The sequence below is a fragment of the Pelobates fuscus genome, chromosome 5 (genome assembly GCF_036172605.1).
Source record: "Pelobates fuscus isolate aPelFus1 chromosome 5, aPelFus1.pri, whole genome shotgun sequence".
NCBI lineage: Eukaryota > Metazoa > Chordata > Amphibia > Anura > Pelobatidae > Pelobates > Pelobates fuscus.
This window is the reverse complement of record NC_086321.1, coordinates 350,046,827-350,060,410: the sequence shown is the minus strand read 5'-3', so window position 1 is coordinate 350,060,410 and position 13,584 is coordinate 350,046,827. Positions and strand designations below refer to the sequence as shown.

At 38.4% G+C, this 13,584-nt stretch overlaps 1 protein-coding gene across 1 annotated transcript in view; it reads left to right on the top strand.

The window, feature by feature from the left end:
* The window catches only part of LOC134611720 (phospholipid-transporting ATPase IK-like), a 106,904-nt gene that overhangs the window by 51,299 nt on the left and 42,021 nt on the right, over positions 1-13,584 (top strand). Inside the window, exons 14-19 of the mRNA XM_063455894.1 lie at positions 630-661; positions 1,843-1,996; positions 2,106-2,294; positions 3,741-3,850; positions 4,297-4,461; positions 6,530-6,641. Coding sequence (XP_063311964.1) covers positions 630-661; positions 1,843-1,996; positions 2,106-2,294; positions 3,741-3,850; positions 4,297-4,461; positions 6,530-6,641 — 762 coding nt within the window. The remainder of the gene's footprint in view (positions 1-629; positions 662-1,842; positions 1,997-2,105; positions 2,295-3,740; positions 3,851-4,296; positions 4,462-6,529; positions 6,642-13,584) is intronic.

Below are 13,584 nucleotides of genomic sequence, written 5' to 3'. Positions count from 1 at the left end.
GTGATACGAGAATTTCAAAATGTAGGTCAAAGTAGAAGCATAACAAACCATTCAGCTATTTCTTCCTTAAAGGGACACTCTAGGCACCCAGACCACTTTAGCTCATTGAAGTGGTCTGGGTGCAGTGTTCCTATTGCACTTAGTGCTGCAATGTTAAACATCTGGCTGCTAACGGACCTTTGGTCTGGTAACTGACGCCGGATGTCCTCACGCTCTGCATGAGGACATCCCGCATCGGCTATTTCCCCCAAAGGAAAGCAATGATTTAATACTTTCTTATGGGGAGGACTAATATGCGCACTCCATTTGCCGTGCATTCAATAAGCTCCCACTTGTCGCAGGACATCGGAGGACACGGATCCATGACCCAGCGCCGAGGGACATCGGCGCTGGGATCAGATAAGTAAATAAAGGGTTTTAAACCCTTTTATTCATTTTGGTGGGGAAGGGGGAGCTTTGTATTCCTGGCACTTATCGTGTCCCTTTAAAATTTGAAATTCACTCTGAATTCTAACTTTGATTAATAACCCTGTATATTATCTACTGAAACTGAATCATTAATCCATAACGCCTTAGCTGATGGTGTTTTTGCAAAAGCTAATGCAGTGCTTAATTTTTATTTTTTCTAGGAACATCATCAGCAACAGAGAAAGGTTTTAAGGTATTATATGTTACAATGTAATCTAAGGTGAAAAAAAAACTCAAGTGCAACCTTCGTGCATCTTTGTATGATATTGATAAAAAAAAAAAAAAAAAAATTGGAAGTGATTGCAGATTATAGCACAAAACGGGAGCAAATTTCTTCTTCACTCCATAATGACAATAATCAGAATATTTTCCATTCTCCTTGTTAATTTTGTAGCATGCCTCTGCACTTCTTTAAAAGGACAGTAGTCATTAAAACAACTTAACAGCTTAACTAAACTATTTTGGTGTATAGATCATGCCTCTGAAGTTTTACTGCTCAATTCTCTGCCATTTGGAGTTAACCACAGAACGCCATAACGCCCTGCATTAAATAGGCTTTAAAGCCGTTGCGGCGGCATAAAACGCCATAACGGCTTTCAGCCCTGGAACGCCCGGGATACTTACCTTCCCATCACTCCGCTTTGGGAGGCCTACCTGAGAGCCCAGGCAGCCCTCCCATGGCAAATCAGGCCCCTGGGGGTCATGTGATCGCTCTTAAAGAGCGATCACATGGCAGGCATAGCTTCCCGTGGATCTGTCAGACAGTCCCCTTGCTGGTGAAAAAAGTAAAAACAATTCTAATAATTAGTACACATAAAAATAATTATACATATATATATATATATATATATTCTTGGGGTTTTATTGTTGATATATAGAAGGTATGTGTGTTCCCTATTTAAAAATGCAAGATTCTCTTATATTGAATCTCGTATGCCACTTTCCTGCCCAATCCTCTTAATGTAGCCACATCTTTAATTTAAGAGGCAGTATGCTCTTACGAATTACCTTATCTAGTTCCGTGTCATCTGCAAATACTGACTTGTGACCATTGATAAACAGATTAAAGAGAAGTGGACAAATTATAGAGCCCCCTCTGTCCAACTTGAACAAAAAAAATTGTTTAGAATGAGGCATTTGATTCTGACTTGCTGTCATATCTGCTTTTCTGAAGTCTTACAGACTAAGCAAAGAGCTAACCTTTAAAATCGATTGACAGCCACTACATTCTAGAAAAAGCATAATAGTAACATCTACACCTACCTATTTTGCAGAATATTGTTCCTGTAGATGTTTGAACCTACAAGTGGTATTAAGGACATACGTTATTTTGAGTTTGTGCAATCCTTTTCATGCTTAATACCATTCTAACAGGTGGATTTTGATTGGAATAAATATGCTGATGCAAGATTCCAGTTCAACGATCAGTCCCTCATTGATGTGGTGCGTAAGAATGAAGATCTTCTTGTGAGTGAATTCTTTAGGTTGATAGCCCTTTGCCATACAGTCATGGTGGATGAGCATGACGGTAAGCATCTACCTTTACCACCGGTGCCGACCGGGTCCGGGTTTAGATCTACTTGTAAATTAAGCTGATGTAATTCTGACCTGCTATTCACAATATTGTTTATTTCTAGGGGGTATTGTCTATCAGGCTTCTTCCCCAGACGAAGAAGCATTGGTCACCGCTGCAAGGAACTTTGGCTATGTTTTCCTATCCCGCAATCCGGACTCTATTACCATTAGTGAGTTGGGGACAATTAAAACCTACAGCATTCTCGCACTCATGGACTTCAACAGTGAGCGTAAGAGGATGTCAGTTTTAGGTAAATGCATTTAGGAACATTTCTTGCATTAGAAGAATACATTAAATGTATTTTATATTTTAATAGCTTTCTATATTGCTATTTCTCTAGTTCATTTCATGCTTCAGTTCCTACAAATAAAATCTTACCCCTCAGAAATATTGACAGGGAGGTCAATATCCATCAATGTGGTGTATTAACGGCACTGTAAAACAAAACCTAATAGCTAGACCGTGGATAGTTCTAACTGTAATAGAATGTCAACCCTTGTACACTCCACCCAGTTGGTCCAAGTTTTACCAGTATTCCACTTGGAAGAACCCTGGGAAATCCCTAAATCATGAACCATTAAAGGTCCTTGAGGACTGATGTATAGATCACTGATGTATATGATGGGCACTAAACATTTTATTTTACTATAAACAAGCACAACTCGGGCATCATAATTCAGTATACACATTTTCAAAAGGCAAAGAAAACCTCTCTTGATGGCGGTCAGCTGGAAATCTGAATATTTAAATAAAAATAGTTTTTTTTTAAAAAAATTATTTTTGCCAGTTATTTAATAATATGTTAGATAAAAACGAAGTAACTTTGTCATTTCGGATTTCTTTTTGAGGGTTGCAGTTGGAAATTGTGTTTTTTTTTGTTTTGTTTGTTTTTTTGTTTGTTTTTTTGGGGGGGTTCCCCTTTTTTTCTGGATCAACTGCATCAAGAGGGATGTGTGAAACATCGAACATTATATCATTGAGTCTTTTAATGATAATGTGCCAAATGCAGTGAATATGTCACATATGGGGTAATGGAATTAAATGAAAGATAACAAACATAAGTAGTACCACGGAAACATCTACCTAGCTAAACACCGACCCAGAATACAGGATATTAATATTTTTTTAAAGTGATAAACTTTCAATTTATTACATGATTTTGAAATTCTGATGGATATTGCAAAACTAAGAATTTTTGCATTAGTTTTGAGACCGCTGCTAGTGATTACACCCTCCTGTCATCAATAAGTGAGATTTTACCATGTGTCTGTTCTTTTACAAATCTGACTGTATCCATCTGTGGAAGGGATTGGCATTGGCACCAAGATGCAAATACTCTTCTATTTCGTCAATATTCAACTTCAGCTTAATTAACGTTTTTGTGTACAGATCAAGCCCCTTCAGTCTCCCTGCTCAATTCTCTGCAATTTAGGAGTTAAATCACTTTGTTTATATAGACATAGCCACACCCCCTGCACGTTACGTGCACAGCCTACCTAAACACTTCCTGTAAAGAGATATATATTGATTAAACTTCCTTTATTGCAAATTCTGTTTCATCTTTAACCACACTTATGCTGATTTTCACTTAATATAGAGTTCATATATATATATATATATTTATTTATAAATTCTCATAGGTAGTCATTGTCCATCAGATGTTTTTGCTGTTTGATTTGTTTGCTCTGCTTTGTAGTGCGAGACCAAGAAGGAAAGATAAAATTATATGTTAAAGGGGCAGACACCGTCGTCTTGCAACGATTGCATCCCACCTGCTCATCTGATAGCATTATGGATGCTCTGGATGTAAGTACCCTTTTAGAAATCTTGTTTCAAATTAACCAGCTGCCGTTGTAGTAGCTCTGGGTTCAATTCATATTGGGGTAAGCCATGATTCCAGAATAGGTTCCACTGGGAGAAACCTCTAGAATCTAATATATGACTACATTTTCCTATTCTGCAAACCGGACTCTATTACCATTAGTGAGTTGGGGACAATTAAAACCTACAGCATTCTCACACTCATGGACTTGAACAGTGAGCGTAAGAGGATGTCCATTTTAGGTAAGGCATGCTAATATATGATTGCAAGTAGCAATAAAACTCACTTAGAACATTGTTGTCAGTAGGCTTTTGTGTGTTTTTGGCTTGGACCACTGGCATACAGTACCTGGAGATTAGTGGAACTACAGTAATGGTGTTGTCATTACATTTCTCTTTTTTGGTTTGCAAATTACAAATCTCTTATGTAGCATTTTTCAGAGGAAACCTTAAGAACCTTATGCATGGCTTACAAGGAGGTGGAAGAGTCTGTCTACAATGAGTGGGAACTAAAGCATGAAAAAGCATCCACAAGCTTAAACAATCGAGACGAACATATTCAAGAGGTGTATGAGGAAATGGAAATCAACCTACAGGTAACATCCTTTCTTACAAAAAGATATGGAAGGGATGCGCCAAATAAGGGTAGATAGTCCAGTAAAGTATTGCTAGGGTGCCAATAGATGGTCTAGGATACTTGATAGAGTTTCTCTGTGGATGCGTCTAGTGTAGACCGTTCCGTATATGTAAATACAAGAGAGGTAGAGGCGACTAATGGTATAGTATGAAAGTTCAGGGTGTGATAGGTAACAAAATGTAGAGAACTCACATTCAAGAGAGCTATGGCCAGCTCTGGTGTGGATTCCGTACAGCGGTATAATCCCCGCTTATGGGATATGTAGGGAGGGGGTCTCCGTCAACACCGTCTGGTAGTCCAGAACTCGGAAAAGAAAGACAGAAAGCGACAATAGTGCTCTCAATTTTGATGTGGTTCAGTGTGCAGATAAGAAGAGGTAAAAAAAACTCACATTTGAGGGAGCTATGGCCAGCTCTGGTGTGGATAGCGTACAGCGGTATAATCCCCGCTTATAGGATTTGTAGCGGCGATACGTCCGTCAGCACCGTCTGGTGATCCAAGGCTCCAATATAGAAAAATAAAAAGCAGCAATAGTGCTCTCAATTGTGATAGGTTAAGAGAGTAGTAGAGGAAATAAAATAATACTCACAAAGATAGAGCAGAGGTACTGCTCTATGGATAGGCGCTGGTGGTATGATCCCCACCTAGGATTTCTTGGAGTACTGGAACTTTAAAATTGCCAGTGGAAGTAAAAGTAACCAGGAAAGGTTAAAATGCCAGGAATAGGTAAAAAAAGTTTAAAGTGCATAGAGTGCAATAAAAAGAGGATTGGTACAATAAAGTAGCCCAAAAACTTTTATTGATCTAAAATACACAATAAAATACAGAATTAATAACCATAAACGCGTTTCACCATAAGTGGCCACTTATGGTGAAACGCGTTTATGGTTATTAATTCTGTATTTTATTGTGTATTTTAGATCAATAAAAGTTTTTTGGCTACTTTATTGTACCAATCCTCTTTTTATTGCACTCTCTATGCACTTTAAACTTTTTTTACCTATTCCTGGCATTTTAACCTTTCCTGGTTACTTTTACTTCCACTGGCAATTTTAAAGTTCCAGTACTCCAAGAAATCCTAGGTGGGGATCATACCACCAGCGCCTATCCATAGAGCAGTACCTCTGCTCTATCTTTGTGAGTATTATTTTATTTCCTCTACTACTCTCTTAACCTATCACAATTGAGAGCACTATTGCTGCTTTTTATTTTTCTATATTGGAGCCTTGGATCACCAGACGGTGCTGACGGACGTATCGCCGCTACAAATCCTATAAGCGGGGATTATACCGCTGTACGCTATCCACACCAGAGCTGGCCATAGCTCCCTCAAATGTGAGTTTTTTTTACCTCTTCTTATCTGCACACTGAACCACATCAAAATTGAGAGCACTATTGTCGCTTTCTGTCTTTCTTTTCCGAGTTCTGGACTACCAGACGGTGTTGACGGAGACCCCCTCCCTACATATCCCATAAGCGGGGATTATACCGCTGTACGCAATCCACACCAGAGCTGGCCATAGCTCTCTTGAATGTGAGTTCTCTACATTTTGTTACCTATCACACCCTGAACTTTCATACTATACCATTAGTCGCCTCTACCTCTCTTGTATTTGCATATACGGAACGGTCTACACTAGACGCATCCACAGAGGAACTCTATCAAGTATCCTATACAATCTATTGGCACCCTAGCAATACTTTACTGGACTATCTACCCTTATTTGGCGCAGCCCTTCCATATCTTTTTGTATCTATCCACCGAAGGATCCGAGGGGTTTTCCTTCATTTGGGTTGCTGCCTACCTTGACTAATTTTGTGATTACTAGCGCTGAATTCTTTTTGTGTTTATCAACATCCTTTCTTACTCCGAAAATTTGTGGCATTATTCGTGAAGAGATAGGCTTCTTTCTCTGCTCTAGGACAAACGTCCAAACTTCAAATTCTTTCATAGCAATATAAAAGTATTTAGAAATTGTACTTTTATGAGATACACTTGGACCCAATGAACATTCTTTGTCTTGTAGTTGCTTGGGGCTACAGCTATAGAAGATAAGTTACAGGATGGTGTCCCAGAGACAATTCAATTTTTGAGAGAGGGTGGCATGAAGGTTTGGATGCTGACCGGTGATAAAAAAGGTACCATTTCACGTATTACATGACAGATTGCAGGGAAGTATAGCAATAGAATTTTATAAGAAGAAGAAATGAGAAGTGTAAAATTGCCATATGTTGTAACGTATATGTATGTCTGAAAAAAATAAATATATATTTATTTGGAAACCAGATATATAGTCCATTATATTGGCTACAATGCTAGAGATTAGTATTAGTTGGTACGTTTCACAGATAGATGATCATGGCGTTATAAATGCAAAATGGACATTTAAAACAGAAATGTTTAATGGAATTTAGCACTTCTTATCATTGGCCTTTACATACATATTTATTTATTACTAGCATTTCTAAAGAGCCAACATATTGCTCGGTGTTCTACAATTCAGGTAGAACATACAATTTACAAAGACCAATACAATAGGTAAATAAGGCCCTGTCCATGGGCTAAGATCTAGCCATTAAAGCTCTTGTATACAATACAAATACTTGGATAGACAGTCCATGAGCATTTTAATCTAAAGGATATAATGGAGCTTTGAGACAAGAGGTAGAAGGGGGAATGTGGAAGTTATAGCCTGAGGACATTAACAGAGAGTTGAAGCTACTGGTAAGATGTAAAGGGAATAAAGGTGTCCTTGAGAAAGATCTCAGACGGCTGAAAGAGCATGCTATAAATTTAGTAGGAACCTGGGAGGGTGGGATGTGCCTAGAGCAAATTAAGAGAGTCCGTATTGCATGTTTCCTGGTTTGTAGATTGAGGCCTAAGGTTTAGAGATGGAGATGAGACACAGTTCTATGAAGGTTTTTACAGCTAGGAGGGGCAAAGGAAGAAGGAGGCACATAGGGTGTGGGTGGAACACCCCAAATATGAATAACTATATGTAAATGAAATATTGGTGGAATACATTCAATGACAATAACAATGAATAACTGCATGCACAGAAAGTTACCATGGGAAACTGCAGGTATGAACACAATCATTACTGATTGCATACAGTATTATTATTATTATTATTATTATTATTATTATTATTGCCATTTATATATCGCCAACAGATTCCGTAGTGCTTTACAATATTATGAGAGGGGGGATTTAACTATAAATAGACAATTGCAACAAAACTTACAGGAACGATAGGTTGAAGAGGACCCTGTTCAAATGAGCTTACAGTCTATAGGAAGTGGGGTATAAAACACATTAGGACAAGAAATAGCAATCAAATAAGGTGGGAGTGAAGCAGAGCTGGAGGAGAGAGTATAGTGCTGCCCGTTAGGAGAGAGCAAGAGACCGGTATGTAAGGTAGCGATTACTCTGGGAGGCAATAGGCTTTCCTAAAGAGATGGGTTTTAAGGCACTTCTTAAACAATTGAAGGCTAGGGGAGAGTCTGCTACCAGTAGGCAGGCTATTCCATAGAAAGGGCACTGCCCATGATAAGTTCTGTAAGCGTGAGTTGGCCATGCGAGTAGTGGACAGGAATAGGTCATGGGCATAGCAGGGAGACCGAGAATGGGGCATACCTATGGATCTGTAAAGATATAAGGGGCTAGAATTATTCAGTGCTTTCCCAAGAGGTGGAGCAATGACGTTGCGTGCGTCCTCGTGGAACGTGGCTGAGAGAGCCGACCAAGAGCTAATGGGGACGGCTCGATCTACCAGGCGTATTGCCTGGGATGCTCCACGGATCCCCACATAACAGTCAAAGTGGACTAGATTCTGGGCTGAGAAGTAGGGAGGTACTCCTCTTTCTGCCCGACAGAGCTATGTACTACAGCCAGTTTCTCCACGGATAAAGTTATCAAGTGAGTAGAACCAGCGAGAAGCATACTGGTAGTAGGAGAAAACGGCAAGCTGCAATAAAGCAGATCTGAAGTACTTCACTAAAAGCCAAGTGCCCAATGTGACAAAATGTATGCACATAGTCTGTAGGAGGTTGTACAAACATGGTAGCATACATATTTGGTAATTTGATTACTAAAGGGCTCTTGAGAAAGAGGGGAATACACATGACACTATAAAGATCAGAATTCAGGGAGCAATATATGAGCTAAAGTTAATTTAATTTTACTCAGAGTCGACTGCCTGACTGTTTTGAGTGGGTTGGGTTAATACTCCCTGTGGTGTTTTTTTTTGTTTTTTTATTTGAATTTTTATTTTTCTTAGTGAGTTGTAGTCAACGTGTACATTTATGCAATATATACGGGTATGCATTATACATAGTTATGCCATATATTCAGTAATGTAATAGTTATGCAATATATTTAGTAATGCACCTTCTCCAGTATAATAATAATATAGTAACTTAATAATATAGTTATGCAGTATATTTAGTGATGCAGGTTATATAGTAATGCAGCCTGTATAATTATGAAATATCTCTGGTGATGCAACATCTCTGGTAATGCTATAGTTAGTAAAGCTAAATTATAGTGGTGCAATAATACATTGGTGTAATATATTTAGTAACGCAATATATTTAGTGATGCATCGTACTTAGTAATGCAGCCTATACAGTCATGCAATATATTAGTAATGCAGTGTATTTAGGTAGGCACATATGCAAAGTGTTAGGTAGCCGCTTTGTTTTATATAGGTGTGCCGGCACCTGGGTCTCTACGGGATTGTCCATGGAGAGTGTCTGCTTGCTAGGTAATGGGGCATCAGTTACTTGTTGTGTTTGCCTCTGTGTTGTATTTCAGGGTCAGTGGCCGATTTTTGGCGGGTCAACAGATTAAGTCAGTTTAGCAAAGGAAGTCCCTGTTAGTATTGACTCTCTCCCTCTATTTCTGTTAGGAGTGTACCCTCCACTCCCCAGTGGAATCTTATTCCTGAGTCTCGCATTTTCTTGGCTATAGGTGCCAACTTTCTTTTCTCCGTGAGAACGGTGAAAGGTATGTCCGGGAATATTGCCACTTTGTGTCCTTCATTAATGATTACCCCCCATTTCTCTGGAGAACCGCTGCCTGTCTTCACCTCCTTCCACGCCCATGTGTGCTATCAGCTTGTGGGCATAGGGCAGGAGCTGCTCATCGGTCACTGATTCGGGGACCCCTCGGAGACTGAGGTTTTTCCGCCGGTGCCTTGCTTCAATTGTGGTCACCGAGCGTCTCTATTGTTCCACTTGAGAGGTGAGTTTTTCTAGGTGGGTGTCCCTGGCCGTTCGGTTAATTTCTCTGGCTGTCTCACGGATTTCCATTGCCAGGACTCTTTGGCGCAACTCCCCTACCCCAGCCTGGACTTGTTTGAGGTCTGCTCCCCATATTTTCCTCATTTCTGTGAGGAGTCTTTTTATGTCTCCTTTTGTGGAGGGTGTCTCGTCTTCCTCCATTTCAGATAGGCATGATGGTGTTTCTGACCGGGGGAGGGTATGGATTCCTCTTCGTCCTGCGAGGCTTCAGATTCCGCGTGTGTGCGGTGCGAGTCCGGCGCCATCTTTATGGCCTGTGAGTTTGTCGGCCGCTCAAAAGAGGTTCTAAATTCTGGCTGGTGGGGACCTGCCGGTCCTTGAGCCGTCCTGTTTTTTCGCCCCATTGTCTCTATTGGGGGGATGTCTGCTTTTTGGGCTGAATCTCTGCTTTTTTTGTGGCTATAAAGGTAGATATTTTCTCAGGCCTGAGCGGAGCTCTGCTTTGAGACGTCCGCTCGGTATCACTGTTAGCCATGCCCCCCCCCCCCCTTGGTGTTTTTTGTTGGTTTTATTTATTTATTTTTATTTATGTTAAATACAAAAGGAATATCATTATTCCAAAGAGATTATAATCTCTAGAGAGTGACCAAACAAACCAAGAAACAAAATGGCTACTAAAAAGACACACCCAGGTAATAAGTCAAACCTGGAGGAATCTCTTCTATCAAATATCCCAACAGAGGGAGATCTTAACAAAGGACAAACGGAGGAAAGTTAAAAAAAAAAAAAAAAGGAAGAAACGAATATGACTCTACTCAGATCTAGATACAAATTTTGGGAAATTGAGAGAAGAAATCCAAGTTGATACCCGGATATTAAGAAAGAACTGCTGACTCTTAACCTATGAATACAAGGGATAGAAGAGAAATTAAACGGGATGGAATACAAGGAAAAAGCCCACAAAAAACAACATCTGGCACTAGAAAAGAAAATGGCTGACATAGAGAACAAGTTGATAGACCTGGAAAACCGGTCAAGACGGAACAACTTAAGAATCAGAGGAGTATCAGAACAAATAATTTCAAAGAATCTGGAGCCATATATAGAAGATTTTATCAAACATCTGGATGTGGAATGGGAAGCCAGAATCCCTATGATGGAGAGATGCCATAGAGTGAATAATGGTCCCAGACCACCTTCCAAGAGATGTACTGATCTGCTGTGCCTCTTCCAAACTTAAAACACAAATATTGAGAGTTACAAGAAGTAACAAATGCGCAGAAGAATACGAAACCCTGAAAATATTTCTGGACCTGTCATGGACAACAAGACAAAAGAGGAAATTAATTTTGAGACCTAATATTAATTACCGATGGGGGTTCCCCACAAAAATGATTATATCGCATGAAGGAAAGATTACTTTTACAGACCGAGCAAAAGATCTAAAAGCTGGCGAACTGCAAACAAAATAAAAACCGCTCCAATCAACAGTCAATAAACGTCGAGGCCCCAACTACCTAAAAAGAAAGAAGGGAAGAAAAATTGGCACTAGAGAAACTTAATTGCTCAAGCATGGGAGATGAAAGAGAAGAACATATGAAATAAGAGGAATCACGGATAAATATACATATGCACACAAGTGCCTTTCTATTTTTTTTAGTTTAGAAGCACAGTGGGAGAATGGGAAAAGTTAAGCAAGTAAAATTAAGAACTTACTGGAAATATAAGTAAAGAATATGGAAAAAGTCTAAATATATTAGGAAATTGATTAGGTACACAGACAACAAGTCAAGCAATGCACGAAGTGAAGTATAATAGTCCTCATAGAAAGGTCCACAATAATTAAGAATGAAATGACACAAAATGCACATTGAATAAAGGGAAGATAGAACGACACAGAAAGGTACACACCTAAATAGAAAATAGACAAAAAACAAGATACAAAAGAGAGGCTAGATTAGGCACAATATAAACTTTGCACAATGAGGAAATAAAGTAATAGTGATTATTGATCATCTGTATAATGATTGAGTTAACAATAAGCTGAAAGATGTGTGTGGTTTAGATTTGTGGGGTCTTCTTTGGTCCCTACTCTTTTCCATCTGTTTTTTTTTTTCCATAGATCGTATATCCTGAGCGGAGTAGGTTGATTCCAACTTTTTGGAACAACCCGTCTTATTTTTATGTAAACACAAATTTGTGTTCTTGTTTTTAACAAATACATGGTAACTTTTGGAAAAGCGAGAGCCCCGAGAACTGATGGGAAAACTGTAATTTAAGTTTAACTTCAATAAATGCCCGCGGGATCAACACACAAAAAAAACGGTGTGGCATTCATGATTGCAAAAAATGTTTGATTAAATATGAAAAATATGACCCAGAAGGCTGATACGTTATTTCAATATGTGAAATAAACAACAAGCTATTTACGCACCAAACAAATCTACAATAAACTTTATTACAAAAGTACTTAAGAAAATAGAGCAGAGTAAGCAAGGGTTGGTACAAATTATGGGGTACCTTAATTGCGTAGTTGACCCTCTGAAAGATAGAGCCAGAATGACCGAAAGAGTAGGAAGGCAGGTGAGAATAGAATGCAAAATTTATTGAATAATTATAATTTAAGAGACATATGGAGAATATTTCACCCCAATGACCTAGATTATACATGCTATTCTAGAACATTTAACTCTTATTCGAGAATTGACATTATTTTGGGAAATGTGACCATGCTATATCTAGTTAAAAGAATAGATGTCCAGACATAGTATGGTTAGATCATAGCCCTATTATGTTCGAATATAAAGATACCTTTGATACTTTCTGCAAAGATTGGCGCCTAAAAGACTATATATATATATATATATATATATATATATATATATATATATATATATATATATATCTCTCGCACAAAAAGAATAATGTTGAAGAGATTAATAGAATAACCAATCTCTTCTTTTTAGAAAATAAAAAACAAAGGCACACCAGATATCACGGTCTGGTGCGCTTATAAAAGCGTAGTTAGAGGTCACATGATAAAAATGGCAGCCAACGCAAATAAAAAAAGGAAAACCGCCTCTTTTCAAACTATATATAACACTAAGTGATTATAAAAGGCAGAGCAAAATAACACCCTCTACACAAATGGCAAGGAAGATTGCAGAAGAAAAACAGATAAACAACCATTTAATGAACAAAGCAGCTTAACAGTTAGAATTATTACAATCCAAGTGGTATCTAAAGGGCAATCAGCCAGAAGCACTGACTAACAAACTGAAAAAAGAGAAACACAAAAGAGTAATATATAAAATAAAGGATAAAGAAACCTATCTAATGGCCCCAGAAAAAATAGGAAGAGCGTTTGAAAGATTTTATCGCGATCTATATAACCTACCAGAAGAAATATACAGCATGGAAGACGAGACTGAGAAATGTTTCCAAAACCTACATATGCCAAAAATCCTACCCGTCCTATTAAAACTGATAAACCAGCCCATAACAGAAGTAGAGGTTAGTAAATCAATAAGTAAGCTTAAAATAAAGACTGCTCAGGCCCAGACGGCTTTACAAACACATTTTATAAACTAATGAAAACTCAACTAAAAGGAAAACTTTCTATCATATTTAACTATATCATGAGAACAGGAGAGCTGTTGAGATCGAAATATTATCCCCATCCCAAAAGCAGATAAAGATCCAGAATTGATTGGCAATTATAGATCTATTTCGTTAATCAATACTGATATTAAAATTATATTTTCTATTCTTGCTGAAAGATTAAAAATAGTTATACCACCACTAATAAACAATGATCAAGTAGGATTCATACCAGGGA